The 18,375-nt window shown below is 45.4% G+C and overlaps 1 protein-coding gene across 3 annotated transcripts in view; it reads left to right on the plus strand.

Annotated features, from left to right (window-relative positions):
* Nucleotides 1-6,331: 6,331 nt before the first annotated feature.
* The window catches only part of zrsr2 (zinc finger (CCCH type), RNA-binding motif and serine/arginine rich 2), a 38,106-nt gene continuing 26,062 nt past the window's right edge, over nucleotides 6,332-18,375 (plus strand). The window contains exons 1-6 of one of the 3 annotated variants that reach the window (XM_086006525.1): nucleotides 6,332-6,797; nucleotides 8,694-8,773; nucleotides 9,907-9,979; nucleotides 11,609-11,717; nucleotides 12,786-12,872; nucleotides 16,291-16,329. In XM_086006525.1, coding sequence (XP_085862651.1) covers nucleotides 6,712-6,797; nucleotides 8,694-8,773; nucleotides 9,907-9,979; nucleotides 11,609-11,717; nucleotides 12,786-12,872; nucleotides 16,291-16,329 — 474 coding nt within the window. In that variant the 5' untranslated portion in view covers nucleotides 6,332-6,711. Of the gene's footprint in view, nucleotides 6,798-7,030; nucleotides 7,145-8,693; nucleotides 8,774-9,906; nucleotides 9,980-11,608; nucleotides 11,718-12,785; nucleotides 12,873-16,290; nucleotides 16,330-18,375 lie in introns of those variants that run through there. The other 2 variants (XM_086006527.1, XM_086006526.1) reach the window with 2 other exon arrangements.

The following is an 18,375-nucleotide window of genomic DNA, read 5'->3' on the forward strand; positions in this document are numbered from 1 at the left end:
CAGTGACTAGTGGGGTACCGCAGGGATCGGTCCTAGGACCCCAGCTATTCACAATATATATAAATGATCTAGACGAGGGAACTAGATGTAAAATCTCCAAGTTTGCAGACGACACAAAGCTGGGTGGGCGTGTGTGCTGTGAGGAGGATGCAGAGAAACTCCAGTATGATTTGGACAGGTTTGGTGATTGGGCAGAAGCATGGCAGATGCAGTATAATGTGGATAAATGCGAGGTTATCCACTTTGGTGGCAAAAACAGGAAGGCAGATATTTATCTGAACGGCAATAGATTGGGAGAAGGGGAAGTGCAACGAGACCTGGGTGTCCTTGTGCACCAGTCGCTGAAGGTAAGCATGCAGGTGCAGCAGGCGGTTAAGAAGGCAAATGGTATGTTGACCTTCGTAGCAAGAGGGTTCGAGTACAAGAACAAGGATGTCTTGCTGCAGTTGTACAGGGCCTTGGTGAGACCACACCTTGAGTATTGTGTGCAGTTTTGGTCACCTTATCTGAGGAAGGATGTTCTTGCCATGGAGGGAGTGCAGTGAAGATTCACCAGACTGATACCTGGGATGGCAGGAATGACGTATGAGGAGAGATTGGGTCGATTGGGCTTATACTCGCTGGAGTTTAGAAGAATGAGAGGGGATCTCATTGAAACTTATAAAATTCTAACAGGACTAGACAGACTGGATGCAGGAAGGATGTTCCCGATGGCTGGGGAGTCCAGAACTAGGGGTCACAGTCTAAGGATAAGGGGTAAGCCATTTAGGACATAGATGAGGAGGAATTTCTTCACCCAGAGAGTGGTGAACCTGTGGAATTCTCTACCACAGAAGGCAGTGGAGGCCAATTCATTAAAAATATTCAAGAAGGAGTTGGATATATTTCTTAAGGCTAAAGGGATCAAGGGATATGGGGAGAGAGCAGGGACAGGGTACTGAATTTGGATGATCAGCCATGATCTCATTGAATGGCGGAGCAGGCTCGAAGGGCCGAATGGCCTATTCCTGCTCCTATCTTCTATGTTTCTATGTTTCTATGTTTCCCCCCCTCCGATCTGGATCCCCCCACCACAGTCCCTGTAGGCACCCTACCTGCTCCTGCGGCCTACTCCGGAGTAATCCCTGCTCAACTGGGAGCCAAGCCTGTAAATCAGCCTGACTTCCAGGCGGAGATCCCGTCAAGGAGAAAAGTTGCAAGCTGTGGAGCTAATTCTCAAAGCCTGGCGAGAGGTTATAGCATATGTTCAGAGCTCAGGTAGATCCTACTGGGGTTAGAAGATCTGACAGTAGAATTGATGCTGCGAGGTTGGCGAGCCAGCATGCTTGAGGAAAATGATGCAACAGAAAATATTCAAAGTGGCCACATTGCTCAGAATTCCTAGGTATCAGCCGTGGCTCAGTGGGCAACACTCTTGCCTCTGAGTCAGAAGATCATTGGTTCAAGTCTCACTCCAGACACTTGAGCCCATTATCCAGGCTGACACTGCAGTGCAGTACTGAGGGAGCTCTGCACCGTCAGAGGTGCCATCTTTCGGATGAGGCGTTAAACTGAGGCTCTCTCCGGTGGACGTAAAAATCCCATGGTACTATTTCGAAGAAGAGCAGGGGAATGCTCCCAGGTGTCCTGACCAATATTTATCCCTCAATCAACATCACTAAAACAGATAATTCGCCCATTTATCTCATTGCTGTTTGTGGGAACTTGCTGTGCGCAAATTGGCTGCCACGTTTCCTACATTACAACAGTGACTCCACTCCAAGAGTACTTCATTGGCTGTAAAGCGCTTTGGGACGTCCTGAGCTCGTAAAAGGTGCTATTGTAATGCAAGCCTTGCCTTCTCTGTCTCTTTCCTCAAGCCTTGGTGCTTGACGAACCTGTGCCTACGCAATCTGGATGTGAGCAAATGGGGTACACTTCATGTGGAGCAGACAGAAGCTCTACCTGTGTGCATTTCCCAGCAGCTTGCTGTGGAGACTCTAAACATGGTGATGGGTTCCCGTGCCTGTCAGACTCCCAGTTGACCAAAGAAAAGTTAGTGACCTGCTAGAACATGGCAGAAACATCTACTATGGTGGGGAACTGCTCAAAACTATTTTGAAAGCAATAAGCTGTCAGATACAAAGGGCTGGATTTTCATTCAGGAGTCGGGTTGGAGGCAGGGCTACAACTTTCGGGGTTGTAGTCCCGCCTCCATCGAGATGCGGCCAATCCATGCGATTTTAACTTGATTGACCTTGTTGAGCCTGCCCAGCGGGCTCAGCAGGCCAATTAAGGGCCACCCGGCAACAGGTGACGTCACAGACTGAAATTTCATCTGTCAAGACATTTTGACAGATGAAATATCAGTGTTTCACAGCTGTTTGAAGCTGTCAAACACTGACAGTCTTACTTCTAACATGAGTCCTTCTCCACAGACTCAGTTAGAAATCTCTCCTGCACAGAAAGCTGCAGGCTGTCACTTTTGACAGTTCGCAGCCATTCTGCTTTCTGTGCCGGTGAGATGAGGGACTCCCCGAACCTAAAGGAAGGAAGGCTGAAAAGGTAAGAAAAGGTATGTAAAACTTATTTAATCACTTTAGACATACCAAACACACTTACCTTTGCACTCATGCACACATCACTCACCTGAACACTGACATCTCGACCCCTCCAAGCCCTTCAACCCGACGGCCCGACTCCTCCAACTTGGCATGGTTTGGAGCTGTCGGGAATCCCACAGTTCAAGCTTAAAAATAGGGATTAGGTTAAAAACTGCCTGTTAACTACCTGTTAACAAGCAGTTAATTGGCACTAATCCCTTCCCGCCTCGGGGAGGCGGGTCCCAGTGCGGGGCGGGTACCTGCCTCCTTTGAAACTGGCATGGAGGCGGGTTGGGAGCGGGATGGGGTCAGGACCCCCGATTTCGGGAATTTAACCCCCCGCACACCTCCAAACCCGACTCTACGGCACACTGAAAATCGAGCCCTAAGGGTTCAGCAGTCATCAATTGCTGTAAGCAACAGTTTAACAGATGTGGTATTCTTGTTGAAATACTGCCTGATACAGGCCAATAATATGCATCTGAAAGGTTTAATCGACTGAACAGAGAGAATGTATACCAACAAAAGACAGTCTTCCCAAAAGACCTTCAGTCCAGCAGGAAGATAGAGGAGTCAGTACAGATTGCTTTCTCTGTATAATTATTTAGGAACAGCAAGGTTTTTCATCCACTAAGAATGGTGGATGCCTAGGGTTGCCAACTCTGGTTTGACTAATTCCTGGAGGTTTCATCACATGACTTCCCACCTCCCACTGCTCCGCCTCCACCATTGGTCTGCCAACACGTCCATCCTCATGGAGCTCCGCCTTCCCAAGTATTATCCGACTGGATGATTCTCAACTTCAGTCAAACAGCCCTTTTCCCATCTCCAATGTTTTTTTTATATAACTAATAAGCAAAAGTGTAGAAAGAAAATTAAAAACACACCATTTTAATACCATGATGATTCTTCTCCCAGGTGTTGCTCCCAGCAGTGCCCTGGAGACCAACCTTCAACTCCTGGAGAATCTAGGACAATCCTGGAGGGTTGGTAACCCTATGGACGCCATTAACTTTCCATTATTCTTTCAGCAATTTCTGGGCCATTTGCCAACCCGCCAGGTTTCCAGGAATTAAAGCCTAATCTCCCAGACGCTGCTGCCAGCAAACCAGCAGAACAATTATAAGAGCATTAAAAAATAATTATTTTCATTCTTTTGTTTATTACCGTAGTTATAAAAGTTTTGAAGATGGGGAAAAGGCTGTTTGACTGACAGTCAAGACTCATCCAATCAGGTAACGAAGAGTCTATTTGCTCTCCGATTGGCCGTGAGAAGGCGGTGCACTGGCTGGATGGACGTGCTGGGTGACCAATGGCGGGAGTGTGGGGGGGGGGCGGAGCTCCGTGGGGATGGATGTGTTGGGTGACCAATGGCGGGAGTGTGGGGGAGGGGCTCCGTGGGGATGGTTGTGTTGGGTGTCCAATGGCGTGTATGTGGGGGCGGGGCAATTGGAGGCAGGAGGTCATGTGATGAAACTTCCAGGAATTCGTCCAGAGTTGGCGACCCTACTGTGTTGCTGCTGGAGGTGGGGGTGGTGAGATAGCCAAATGATGGATGGCTATCTCTTTCCTCAGGGTCTCTTCCCCTGTACATTTTGGAGATAGAACAAAGTGGAATGCTGGAAGTAGTGACTGTTTCCCGGTAGGCCCCAGAGTGAGTTTCTCCATTTAAATTGTGTGTCATAAGAGCATAAGAAATAAGAGCAGGAGTAGACCATTTGGCCCCTCGAGCCAGCTCCGCCATTCAATAAGATCATGGCTGATCTTCTACCTCATCTCCACTTTCCTGCACTATCCCCATATCCCTTGATTCCCTTAATATCCAAAAATCTATCAATCTCTGTCTTGAATATACTCAACGACTGAGCCTCCACAGCCCTCTGAGGTAGAGAATTCCAAAGATTCACCGCCCTCTGAGTGAAGAAATTTCTCCTCATCTCAATCCCGAATGGCCAACCCCTTATTCTGAGACTGTGACCCCTGGTTCTAGACTCCCCAGCCAGGGGAAACATCCTCCCTGCATCTACCTTGTCAAGCCCTGTAAGAATTTTATATGTTTCAATGAGATCACCTCTCATTCTTCTAAACTCTAGCGAATATAGGCCTAGTCTACTGTATCTGCTGTGGCTCAGTGGGGAGCACTCATGTTTCAGTCAGAAGGTTGTGGGCTCAGGTCCCACTCCAGACACATGAGCACAAAAATCTAGGCTGACACTCCAGTGCAGTGCTGCACTGTTGGAGGTGTCGTCCTCCAGAGATGTTAAACCGAGGCCCCGTCTTCTCCTTTCTCAGGTGGGCGTAAAGATCCCATGGCACTACTTCGAAGGAGAGCAGTGGAGTGTCCTGGCCAATATTTATCCTACAACCTACATCACTAAAAGAAAAACAGATTATCTGGTCATTATCACATTGCTGTTTGTGGGAGCTTGCTGTGAGCAAATTGGCTGCCGCGTTTCCCACATTACAACAGTGACTACACTTCAAAAGTACTTCATTGGCTGTAACATGCTTTGGGACAACCGGTGGTCGTGAAAGGCACAAGGCTGGGTGAAAAGTCACATACGTTAACTCTGTTTGTCTCTCCACAGATGCTGCCTGACCTGCTGGGTGTTTCCGGCCCTTTCTGTTTGTATTTCAGATCTCCAGCAGTCGCTGTATTTTGCTTTGTCTGAATGCAAGGCCTTGGCCCGTATTTTCCGATGCCTACGGGTGTGTACGAGCTGTGTACACACCCGTAGGGACATCGGAAATGCCGGTTTCAGGCATGCGAAAGAAGGAGTTAGAATATATTCAAGAAGGAGTTAGATATATTTCGTAAGGCTAAAGGGATCAAGGGATATGGGGAGAAGGCAGGGACAGGGTACTGAGTTTGAATGATCAGCCATGATCTCATTGAATGGCGGAGCAGGCTCGAGGGGCCGAATGGCCTACTCCTGCTCCTATCTTCTATGTTTCTATATCAAGAATCCTCTTGACAGATTGGACGCCTGTCCTGGAGAAGGGCCTCTGCGGGGGGGGGGGGGGGGGGGAGAGTTCCGCTTTCTGCAGAACCTCCGCCCACTGATATCCCTTAAAAATCTTACATCTGGTAAAAGTGTAAGGCCTGCTTTTACCAGCATAGGAGTATAAAAAAAGTTTTTTAAAAATTTTCACTCATTTATAATTTAAAAATACTTTTAAAAAAGGTAAGTTTATTTTTAGCCACATAAAAAACTTTATTTTTTCAAAAAAATAAATTTTTGTTTAAAAAATTTAATTTAATGTAATTTTAACTCATTTTAAAAACGTGATGGCTTTTTAAAAATGTATTTAATGGCCCAGTAATTCCGGGCCCAACGCGTGAGTACGGACGGGGTACTCACGCGTAGGCCCGATGGAAGTGCCGGTTTTCAGCATGCACAGCGCATGCGCGGAAAACCGGCATTTCCTGTCCTCTGAACCAAGGGGTTCAGAGGATGAACGCGTGCACGCAGGAGTCTGCGCGTGCGCGCTGAAATTCCTTTTTTTCCACAGGTTTGCGCGTGTGTAAAATGTAAAAAGGAAACGTAAGGACTTCATTCTTTAAGGTAAGTGGTCTATTACTTAAAATTATAACATTTTTTTCACAGCTTCATTGTTTATAAGGACTTTACAGTAAGGTAAGTGTCGTTTTAGACCCGATTTTTAAAAAAATTATTTTTTTCAAAAATTTGATTAATTGTTTAAAATAGTTTTTTAAAAGTTATTTATAGTTTAATTATTGGGATGTTTTTTTTAAAATTTTATATAAAGTTAAACTAGTCTTTTGGGCACCCGTACTTTTCATGAGTTTGACAGTTCTTACTATCAAACTCATGAAAGAAGTTTCCCCTCCCCTGATTGGCTGCCCAGTGCTCACCTGATCCCAGCCGGCACATCGAACTAACTACGCCGCTGGATCAGGTAAGCACAGCGCACCGACATCGGAACGGGCCAGTGACAGGAATTCCAAGCAGGCCCAGGCTTCAGATGTCAGCGCGCCGGGTGAGTGCACATCGGGGGCTTGCACGCGAGGCAAGCACCCGATCCTAATTTCTGGGCCAATGTTTTAGTGTCTTTTTTCAGTGATCCCCATTCATACTTTTGACAGGTCTATCTGCTTGCAAACTGCATGCGCCCCTGGGATATGTGGGCCCTGCGCATTTCGGCTGTGGAGAGGCCCAGGATCGGAAGTGTCCCGACTTCAGGAGCCCTCAGGTAAGGGCGTAGATTTTTTTCCGAAAGGAGGCATGCACACGCAGGAAGTCTCTTATTGGTAATTACGGGCCCTTGTGTTCGGAAAGCCCGCCGAGTGGCGAGCGCAGGCGCACAGAACGGCCCGGCGAGCGGCGTGCGCAGGCGCACAGGGCGGCCCGCCGAGCGGCGAGCGCATGCGCACATGGCGGCCCGGCGAGCGCATGCGCACGCGCACAGGGCGGCCCGCCGAGGGGGGGGTGATGGTGACTGGGGAGACACGTGACCCGGCAGTCTGAAGGAGACAGACGGAGGCCACCAGCCCCGGACATGGCGGCGGCCGGCGCAGTGGGGGAGGCTCGTAAACTGAGGTACCCACACCGCGTTCACTGCCGGCGGCCCAACTCGGCGTTAACCAGCCACAGCGTGTGAGGGCGGAGCGGGGGGCCTCGGGGAGAGTCGGTGTGTCCGGTTAGTGGCTGCCACATGTCAGGCGGCCTGGGTTAGAGACGGCGGGCGGCTCATCCTCTCATCACTCCATGTCCAGCAATCCCGGGGGGGACCGAGGGTGCCCGCCAATCCCGGGGGGGACCGAGGGTGCCCGCCAATCCCGGGGGGGACCGAGGGTGCTCGCCAATCCCGGGGAGGGGGCGAGGGTGCCCGCCAATCCCGGGGGGAGACTGAGGGTGCTCGCCAATCCCGGGGGGGGACTGAGGGTGCCCGCCAATCCCAGGGAGACTGAGGGTGCCCGCCAATCCCAGGGGGAGAGAGGGTGCCCGGCAATCCTGGGGAGGGGGCGAGGCTGCCCGCCAATCCCGGGGAGGGGGCGAGGCTGCCCGCCAATCCCGGGGGGGACTGAGGGTGCCCGCCAATCCCAGGGAGACTGAGGGTGCCCGCCAATCTCAGGGGGAGAGAGGGTGCCCGGAAATCCCGGGGAGGGGGCGAGGGTGCCCGCCAATCCCGGGGGGGACTGAGGGTGCCCGCCAATCCCGGGGGGGACTGAGGGTGCTCGCCAATCCCGGGGGGGACTGAGGGTGCTCGCCAATCCCGGGGGGGACAGACGGTGCTTTCCAATCCCGGGGGGGACTGAGGGTGCCTGCCAATCCCAGGTTGACTGAGGGTGCTCACCAATCCCGGGGGGGGGGGCTGCCAATCCCAGAGAGACTGAGGGTGCCCGCCAACCCCAGGGGAGGGGGTGCCGCCAATCCCAGGGCAGGGGGGGTGCCGCCAATCCCAGGGAGACTGAGGGTGCCCGCCAATCCCGGGTGACTGAGGGTGCCTCTCAATGCCGAGGGTGCCCGCCAACCCCAGGACAAATGGTGTCCGGGACTCCGCACTGTACTCCCTGCTGGGCCCTGACCTTCAGGTACACTGGGGCAAGTTTGTTGCCACGGAGATTTGTGCGTTGACTGATATGGGCGCTTAGCCAGATTATCCCACCTTTACATTGATAGTTCCTGTTACCTTGTGTAACACAGGCTCTCCTGTGTTGGGTTTTGCCATCTGGCAGACGGGCACGCCTGTGCCAGATATATACAAATGCTCAGTATGCCAAGGTGCCCACTATCCTACAAGTCTTCCTTTCAGCCATGCTATTCCTTCCCCTCTTGTTATCTGCTCCGATTCTAGTTTCGCTGTCTTGCTTTGACTACCTCCCATACTGGCAAAACAACAATTGATGCAGCGCCGATGGTAGACCCAACCGTGTTTAGACAGACCTTCTCCACTGTGCAGTGCCTTCCCTCCCTCAGATAAGGTTAAGATTCCTGGCGGGCTGAAGGCTGGCTCGGGTTGTGGGCCCAGGTTGGTGGGCCAGGTAGGGCGTGGGTGTTTTGGTGAAGCCCGTTCCCGGTGGGTGGAGGCTGCTCTGCTCTCCGCTGCCTTGCTCTGACAGCCTCTCCACCGGTTTTGTTTTCGCAGCCACAAGAAGTTCAGAGCGCTGCTGAAAAAAGAGAAACGGAAGAGAAGACGACAGGCAGAGGCGAAAGAGAGAGAGGCCGGTAAGTAGCACAATCTGATCCCAACCCCTGTACCTGCATCTATTCACAGTGTGGTGCCCCAGGACATCGCTGCAGGAGTTCCTGCATGAACCTCCTGTTACCAACCCTTTTATATCTATCTCCTTGTCCTGTAGTCAAGGTTTAAGTTAAAACAGTACTCTGGATTAAGTATTTTTTTGTTTGACTTAGTGTCATTATAAAGATGTATAAGGTCTCCTCTCCTCTACCTCCTTTCAAGTCTGAAGACTGCCAGGTTTCTTTAGTTTTCCCCCTCGTAACTCAATTGTCTGACATTAGGAATCCGCTTTGTAGCCCTTCTGTACGAGCCGCCAGCACTTGAATTTGTCCCTGTGCCTCGGTAACAAGAACTAAACGTTTAACTTGAGCTCTAACGCCCACAAATACTCGAAGATTGATTGCTGTTTTCTCATAGTCGAGTAGGTCAGACGGACTTACAGAAGAAATTAGATGAATCGGGTGTACTGTCAAGTAGTTATTTTCACAACCTATTGATGTAGGAACACGTTCAGCTTTCAAAATGTGTACACTTCTTCAGCTGTAGTTATAAAGTTGAATTTTAGTGGGGGGGGATTTTCAGGGCTTTGGGGAAAGAGCAGGGGAGTGGGGCTAATTGGATAGCTCTTTCAAAGTTACGATGGCCTCCTGTGCTGTATCATTCTATGATTTAATCTGTAATACAGTAACCTTTATTTTGGAACTGGAATTCTACTCAAAGAAGTACCTGTGGGGAAAAGAATTTTGTATTCTACATTTCAGGGTACTTCACCATTCCAAATTATTGTGATGGGGCCTATATCAACATGTCAGCCTCACAGTGCCTGATTGGCTGCTGCTTGTTTTGTTTTTATGAAAATCCTGGTACAGTTACTGAGTAGAATTATGGGAAATGCTGAGATTGTAGGCTTATCGGTAACTCGCACTTTGCTAAGAATGGCCTTGAAGTGATGAATAGGAGAAAAGTGATGGTTCACTTTTAAAAATGTGTTGCTCATTCTTTGATTAAATGCAAGCCAGTACACCATGTTAAACATAATGAGTACTAATGTACTTCGACTTTATACACTCATGATTGTGGCAGCTACAAGTACTGAACTATTTTCATTGACTTCCAGAATTAGCTATTGAAGAGGAGGTAGAAGAGGCAGAAGACCTTGAAGAAGAAGAAAAAGAGTTGGAGGCTGAAAGGTCAGTGACCCTTTGAGACCAGGAAGATGCTTTTCATTTTTAATACAAGAAATGGGTCGCAAATTCCACTCAACTCTCAGTTAAGAGATTCGGCAACTAATGGTTAAGTGTTTGCAGAAAGCTACATCATTTTAAAATGGTCTTTTTTAAAAAAGAAGCCATCCTGATGGTCTGGACTTTGTTTTGAACTGTGGGTTGCTATAGTTGGCTGTGGCTGACCAGAAGAATAGTTAAATTGGGGTGATTTGGGTTTTGTCGCTTTTTACTCAACTGAAATGTTAGTTTAATAGCAAAATACTGCAGATGCTGGAAATGTGAAATAACAACAGAAAATGCTGGAAATACTCAGCAGGCCAGGCAGCATCCGTGGAGAGAGAAACGTTGATGCGCTATCAATTACTCATAAAAGACTGAGAGTTAGAAGAGTAACTAAAGGCTTTTATTAACAACAGAATGGAGGTCTGCCTCGCGTGGTCGACCGGTCCAGGATACAAAGGGCTGGGGAGCAGTCACCTTTATACTAGGACCTGTGGGAGGAGTCAGCCGAGGCATGTCCAGGCATGTACACAGTGGAATACAAACAGGACAAACAGGAATACAAACAGTGGTTTACCACAAACGTTAACTCTGTTTCTCTCTCCACGGATGCTGCCTGGCCTGAAATGTTAATTTATTTGCACTAAGTGTAGCACCCTCGCCTCTGAGTCAGAAGGTTGTGGGTTCAAGTCCCACTCCAGGGACTGGAGCACAAAGCTCTAGGCTGACACTCCAGTGCAGTGCTGTCGGAGGTGCCATCTTTCGGATCAGACCTTAAACCAAGGCCCCGGCCCTCCGGTGGATGTAAACGATCCCAGGGCACTATTTCGAAGAAGGGCAGGGGAGTTCTCCCTCAATCCACATCACTAAAACAGATGATCCAGGCATTCTCACATTGCTGTTTGTGGGAGCTTGCTGTGCACAATTGGCTGCCGTATTTCCTACATTACTACAGTGACTACACTTCAAAAGTACTTCATTGTAAAACTTTTTTAGATGTCCTGAGCTTTTGAAAGGCACTATATAAATGCAAGTCTGTCTTTTCAAATTTGCCAGTGACCTTTGGACATATAGGGACCAAAACTGGATGCATATCCAGCATCTCTCTTTTGGAGCTGTTACCACCCTGGTTTTATATTGCTGTATATGCGACTTTAAAGAGATGTATCTGTGTACAATTCTGCTTTGAAATAGAACAGGATTATATTTGAAACTGCTTGTCTTCATTTCTGCTGACACTTTGTTAGGCTTCATAAATGCCAAGAAAAAGTGCCTAGCATCAGTTTTTAATGTCTACTTCTCTATCCATCAACATCTTTTTCTTTCTCTGTCTCTCTTCATTAGCTATTACTGCAGGAATGCTACATTTTACTTATATAAAAGCATTTTCTTTTTCAGGGTGAGCAGAAGTGTGCTGCTACAATATACATTGAACAAAATAGTGAAATGTACCAAAACTGAAATTAGTCGTACGGCAGAAATAGTGTGGTGTTGGCTGTATTTCCAAATCCCAAGAGCGCACTGTTGCTCGAGTCTTTGTGAAACGTGTCGATTCCTGTAGTGAAGTGTTATAGTAACTCTGTCTCTCTTTAGGCAGCGCTTGCATATAGAATGGTTGGAAAAAGAGCAGCAGGCACAGGCAGAGTTCCAGCTGGAAAAGGAAAAAGAAGAGGCAGCACGGAAAAAGCAGGAAGAGGAGGAGGTAAACTCGGAGTCTAGTTCGTATTCTTGTGTTCCTTTAATCACGCACTAGTTTTGTGGCAGAGCAGTGGGATATAGAGAATGGCGCTGCGTTTGCCCCATGTTCTTTCTTTCTAGCTAATCAGAGGAGCCGGTGAAGCTTGATGTATCGCTAAAAGCGGATGTGCAGTTAGAAATTGAAGTATCATTTGGTTGATAGTTTACCTTGGTAACTGCTGATGCAAGTGTTGTAATTAATATAGTTAATCTAGCTAAAATGAACAAATTTCACCTCACCCACTGTTTCTGGGAAAGACATCTTGATCTTCTGCAGTTCGCTAGTTTTACTTTGTGCAAGTCGATCTATAATACAAAATTGCTGTATGGGAGTTGTATATTCTGCACTTTTTCATTGAGAGAAATTGGTAATGTGAAAAAGATGCAAGAAAGCTATCTGAAGAAATCGCAGTTTGCCCCAGCTGCTAGTTTAGCCAGTAGAGCAGTGAAAAGACAAGCTGGCATAGCATTGCAGTGATGTGAAAATAACTCCACAACTTAAATCTGATTTAGTGCTTCAAAAAGCAATAATTCTGATGTTGAGCTCTTAATTTTCACAAGACTGACTTGTCTCCATGGGAGGAAATGATATCTAACAAGATTTATATGAAGGAGTTTTCCAATGTTCTCCTGCACAGGCGTTAAATTACGAGAAGAGTTTCTGCTCTTGGGGGCAATTCAGATCAAAGTGATTTATCTTTAGCAGTGGTCTCTTACCCCCCCACCCTCCCTCCCTTTGTAATGGCAGTCCCAGCTCAAGTGTCCATCTGCTTATAAGTGAGAACCTTTAGAATGGTTTGAATTGAGAATTATTAATACTAATATTATTTTCATCATAGTACAAAATATTTCAGAAGTTGTACACCAAAATATTGTTTGGAACATTCTCTCGTCAAATTCGAAAACTCTAATTTAGATTCAGAACTTTAAACCTGAAAAGTGAGATTAACCTTAAATAGGTACTTTCAGTGTTGACCTAAGTTTGTGCAATGAGCTTTGACTGTGATGTGTGCTGTTCCTTTTGTGTCCCCAGAGGAAAATCCGAGAAGAATGGGAACAGCAGCAGATGAAAGAGAAGGAAGAAGTAGAACACAAACGTCAGGAACAGAGAGAACGAGAGGTGATTCCAGCTCTAGGAGGATAAATTCACAACATATATCCTCTTTAAAAAGCATAACAGTATCTTAAAAATTCTGCGTTTATGCCTGAAGTAGGACAGTTGATCGGAGAACCTGATGGAAAAGCATAATGGAGCTAAATGCAAAAGACTGAACATCTTTTTTGTTGGTTTTTTTATCAAGCCGAGTCCTGGGAATGGAATATTTTCTATTTCAGGCCTCTAAAGTCAGCATCAAGTACTCCCAGGTCAGCTATAGCACATTTAGAAGCAGAATAAACCCCCAAAGCCCTGCAAGTGCCAGTTTGGGAGGTTTTTTATCTCTCACCACCCATCTTGGGTGTTGTCTGCGTGAGCTTGCCAATTTAGGAGCAGTTTTGTACCATGGGTCTGCAGACACTAGATTGCAATTGTCTAGGCAGCAAACAAGACTACTTCCCATCAGTCTGAACTGAATTTGAATATACAGGAAACTTTGTGCTATCCGGCACCGACGGGACCGAGCTGTTGCCGTTCCCTCAAAACTGCCGTAATGTTGAAGCATACGAAGCTTTTCATCTCCGTATCTGACAACAAACACTGTTGCTTAGCAACAGCTTCTAAACAGTCGGCCCGTACCTTGGAAGCGTCTCTCTAGCTTAGCAACAGCTTCAGAGAGACTTTGCAGAGCCTGACTGTTGGGAAAAAAAAGCCACGAGAAGAAAAAAAAACCTAACAAAACGGCTCCTGACTTTTGCCGGTGGCTCGAGCTTGCTGGACATTTAGCCTCCGGATAACAAAGTTTCCTGTAGTTGAGAGAAGTAAAAGGCCAGTGTTCAATGCACTGGCCTATCTGGCTCCCAAAGATTTTATTCTTGAGTCTCATGGTTATACTTTAGGTGCTTCAAAAAGTGACCAGTGTACACTTTACTGGCCTTACAATTAAACAGAACAAGTGATTGGTAATAAGAACAGAAAATGCTGGAAATACCCAGCAGGTCAGGCAGCATCTGTGGAGAGAGAAACACAGTTAACGTTTCAGGTCGATGACCTTTCCTCAGAACTGATGATTGGTAAACTTTGCAAGTTGGTCAGTTAGCATTTGTAATACTTAATATTACCATGTTAATATTGAATATGGCAAACACTACCTATTGTAGTGGGAAGAATTCTGAGAGCTGAAACCACATGGTGGTTTGTGCAATTATTTTTATTCCCACTAGTGAGTAGCCATCAGCTTCACAATTGGATCTCTCAGACCTGTATGAATTGTTTCATTTCTAACACCACCATCTACTTTTGATTTGAAGTCACTTCTTCTGTTTAAAAAAAAAATGAATTAATTGGGTAATTTGAATTAGAATTTTGAATTAAGACCACATTTTAGTTTGTTTAGTGACAAGGAAACCATGTAATGTCACTAATGTGAGGAAAAAATCCCTGATTTCCACATTTTTGGGACGACACACCATTATGCTTTCACAAAGGTCTGTTGTGGTCGACCTTTAGCGATGGTTCAATTGGTTTAGTAAACTGTTAGAGCATATTATACATCAAACTATACTTTTGTATTTAGATAGTAGAAAGGAACTTGGGTTAAGCTAGCCAAAAAAGTAAACTTGGTACTGTAATATAATAGCATTTTGATCATGTCAGAGGCAGCAATGGTAGGAATGTAGTGAAAATAGATACTGGGTCTTATTCAAAGGGACCCAGATATTTGAGTATTGGTATGTCGGAGGCTATGGGCTGATATGATTTGGACAGATCATGTTCAATCTCAGATGTAATACAGTAATATATTCATTATTAAAAAAGTATTTTCTCTTATTGATTCTTACTGATCATAATGTTCAAACTTTGAGTCAAATAGCTTATTCAAAATAAAATATAATGAGTTCCTGTTGGATCAGTGTTTCCTCACTGAATAGCTAATTTGTTTTCAATGTATGGGTGGTTGTATGGAATGGGAGAATTGAAAATCTGTTGGGAGCAAATTCGAGCTGTAATCTGTTAAAACCTGCTACCTGAAATGTATTTTAAGTATAGTATGTGGAAATGCTTTAGTAGTGTGAAATTTTCCTCAGACAGCATGTGATGATCATACAAGAGGAGTCTCGTATATTTTGCTTTTGGGTGGGTACAGACCTATAGATTATTTGAGAGAATATTGTGATTTGAAAGCTGCAGAGGACCCAATAATATGCCAAGAAAGGTTATCCGGATTAAGCTAGCATAGAGATAATTCAGCAAGCATTTAATCTTATAAACCCTAGGAATTATACAGGAACTCTTTTTAATGCATTATGGTTTATGTTGTAACAGCATTGTGTTTACATAATGTGTTCATGAAAATTATCTGCACGTATACAAGTGATATTCCTTAACAGTCCTGTACTAAAGAGTTTCCAACGCTCGTCCTTACTGACTAATTCATCAAGATGTATCTTTTTCATAATTCTAATCACGTTTGCTAAGTATTATCTCACAGATTCTTTTAGTTCAAGCTATCCCCCCACCCAATGTAAAGATTTACTAGTCGAATCATTTTTGTGTCTCAGCCTTTGATATTAAACCTCCCAAAAAGTTTAACCGTGAACAGTTTAATCAAGTCCATTCATGTCAGTCTCGCAACAATCTGACATGCATCCAGTTCAAGTGCTGGAACCCTGACTGGAATGGCTGTGCAGTCTAATCTGGTACCTATTCAGCTAGTTCTGTTGTTATTTGCATATACACAAGGAAAAACACTTAACCGTTCTGTGTGTATTCAGCTACTTTGTAAATGAATCTATGCAACAATCTTGGGTGTCCAGCATATAGGAACTGAGCTGGTCACGCTCCAGACACTGATACTTATATGTGGCTGTGTACGTTTTTTGATTTAAAAAGTTATGATTACTACCTTGTTTTTTGGGTTGACCGACAGCTAATACATTTCTAAATGGGGGGAAGAGAGTTTTGTCTTAAACCCAAATGAATGAGCAATATTTAGATTTGCACTAAAGTCATAAACTACTTCCCACTATGAATGCTGGATGTAGCATTTTTGGGATTAATATGTAAATTTTCATGTATTTCACTTTTTAGTAATTGAATTGAAATTGTAACTCATACTTGTAAATTTGAATTTAATTGCTTTAAAATAACTTTTTAAATTCATTTAAGTTGACTGTCATGAACAATGCGCCCTGTAATTTTTTTTTCGTGCACGGTCCCTTTAACTGGCTGCGCGGCCCATTCAAATTTTCACGCGTGTGGTTTCCTCCGTTTAAAAGCCGGTGAGCGGCCTGCGCGGGACCTCCATACCGTTGTACGGCTTAGCAGGAACGTTGGTCATGAATCCACTTTCTAAAACTCTCATTCTTAACAAGTAGAATCAGATATGTAGCAGATATGTACTGCAGGGTTTTTACCAGTCCTGTGTTTACACCATTTGTAGGAAGCTGTTCAGAAAATGCTGGATCAGGCGGAAAGTCAGGTACTGTATGGTCTTTGAATCCTTTGAATAATACATAATTTAAACTACGAGTTCTACTTACTGGAAAATATATTTAGGAAAATCCTGTTCTCGGCTGAACAGATAATGGGGTGTGTTCAGCACTGCTGAGCCACTAAATGCCAGTGAGTGTTCTCATTTTAATGTGCTCGAACCATTCTGTCATGGAGAGGGAGGAGCAGATAGTGGAAATGGACCACCTCATGTTGCTATTGTTCCACTTCCTGCTAGTAGATCAGAGGGACCATTAGATCAGAGTCCTGTCTGTCTTGCCTGAAGAAGGTAGTATAATGGCGAGTGGTGACATTGGGGATAAAAATATAAGTGGGAGGGGTTAGTTTAAACTTTAGAGTAAACTAACAGGTATCCAAGGAACTTTGTTTGGAAGAATGGGGTAAAAAAAGGAGAGTTATGTTGGTTTCTTTGACGTGCCTAATGTAATTATTCAAAACCTATATGATGAGTGTTGAAGATTAATATGTAATTTTAAGTGGATCAGAATCCTAAAGAACTTAGATTTTTCTTTAACTTTGAGGTACATGTGAATGCCTGTGATCCCCATGCATGTCCCTAATGGGAAAGGAGAGAGTTTGGAAGAGAAGCCTACAGCCCGCATCCTGCCTTACATCGCGCCCTGCTCGCCCCACAACCCTCTCCCTAAACTTTACATTCCTCTGACTCTGGTCTATTGTGCATCCACCCCTTCCACCATCATCATCTTCAGCTCAGTGTCTGTTTTTCACTGAGCAAGCATCTGTGAAGTGCTTTGAGACACTTTTCCATGTTGCAGGCACTAGATAAATGCAAGTTATTGTTGTCATCAACATGCTGGATACTCCTGCACCACCTTCTGACTGGTTTCAGAGCAGCATTGGGGCAGGTCGCCTGTCCATTCTCAGCAAAATGTCTCACCCTGTGGGGCGCAGAGAAACCAGGGGTACAATATATAACTACTGGCAGAATTACAGGGGCAGGAACTAGCAATAACTGGTCAGAATTATGTAAAGTCGATGCTTTCAGAATGAAAAAAAATCCATCTTGAACAGCTTTGACAGGCAGAACTTTGGAATTCTACTGGGAAATCTCAACTTTAAGTGCACGTGATTTTGAATTGAAAGAGCTGTCTACCTTTCTGAAGTGGACGTCTACACAAAAGTAGTTTGAAACAGCCATTATTGATTGACTTTGAGGATATTTACACAGCTTACTATAATGTAATAGTTGGGGTAATATATTTACAATATTACATTCTATTACATAGATTTGCAGCAGAGAAACAGGCCATTCGGCCCATCAGGTCCATGTCGATGTTTCTGCTCCACGCAAGACTCTTCCCACCCCATCAACATATCCTTTTATTCCTTTCTCCCTCATGTATTTATCTAGCTTCCTCTTAAATGCATCTATTCCCCCTAGTCGCCTCAATTATTCCTTGTGGTAGCGAGTTCCACATTCTACCCACTCTCTGGTTTCTCCTGAATTCCCTATTGGATTTATTAGTGATTATCTTACATTTATGGCCCTAGTGCTGGTCTCCCCTGCAAGTGGAAACATCTTCTCTACGTCTACTCTATTAAATGCTTTCATAATCTTAAAGACCTCTATTAGGTCACCCCTCAGCCTTCTCTTTTCTAGACAAGAGATTCCCCAGACTGTTCAATCTTTTCTGATAGGTATAACCTTTCAGTTCTGGTATCATTCTAGTAAATCCTTTTTGCACCCAGGTGTCAGCTGTGGCTCAGTTGGTAGCACTCTCGCCTCAGCGTCTGAAGGTTTTGGATTCAACCCCCACTCCAGAGACTAGAGCACATAATCCAGGCTGACACTCCAGTGCAGTATTAAGAGAGTGCTGCACTGTCAGAGGTGCCGTCTTTCAGATGAGACATTAAAACGAAGCCCCGTGTGCCCTTTCAAGTCGATGTAAAAGATCCCATGGCACTTTTTCAAAGAAGAAGCAGGGAAATGTTCCCCGGTGTCCTGGCCAATATTTATCCTGAACCAACATTAGTAAAAAACAGATTATCTGGT

The sequence above is a fragment of the Somniosus microcephalus genome, chromosome 14 (assembly GCF_052327205.1).
Source record: "Somniosus microcephalus isolate GS21.2 chromosome 14, FLI_Smic_1.0, whole genome shotgun sequence".
NCBI classification, from domain to species: domain Eukaryota; kingdom Metazoa; phylum Chordata; class Chondrichthyes; order Squaliformes; family Somniosidae; genus Somniosus; species Somniosus microcephalus.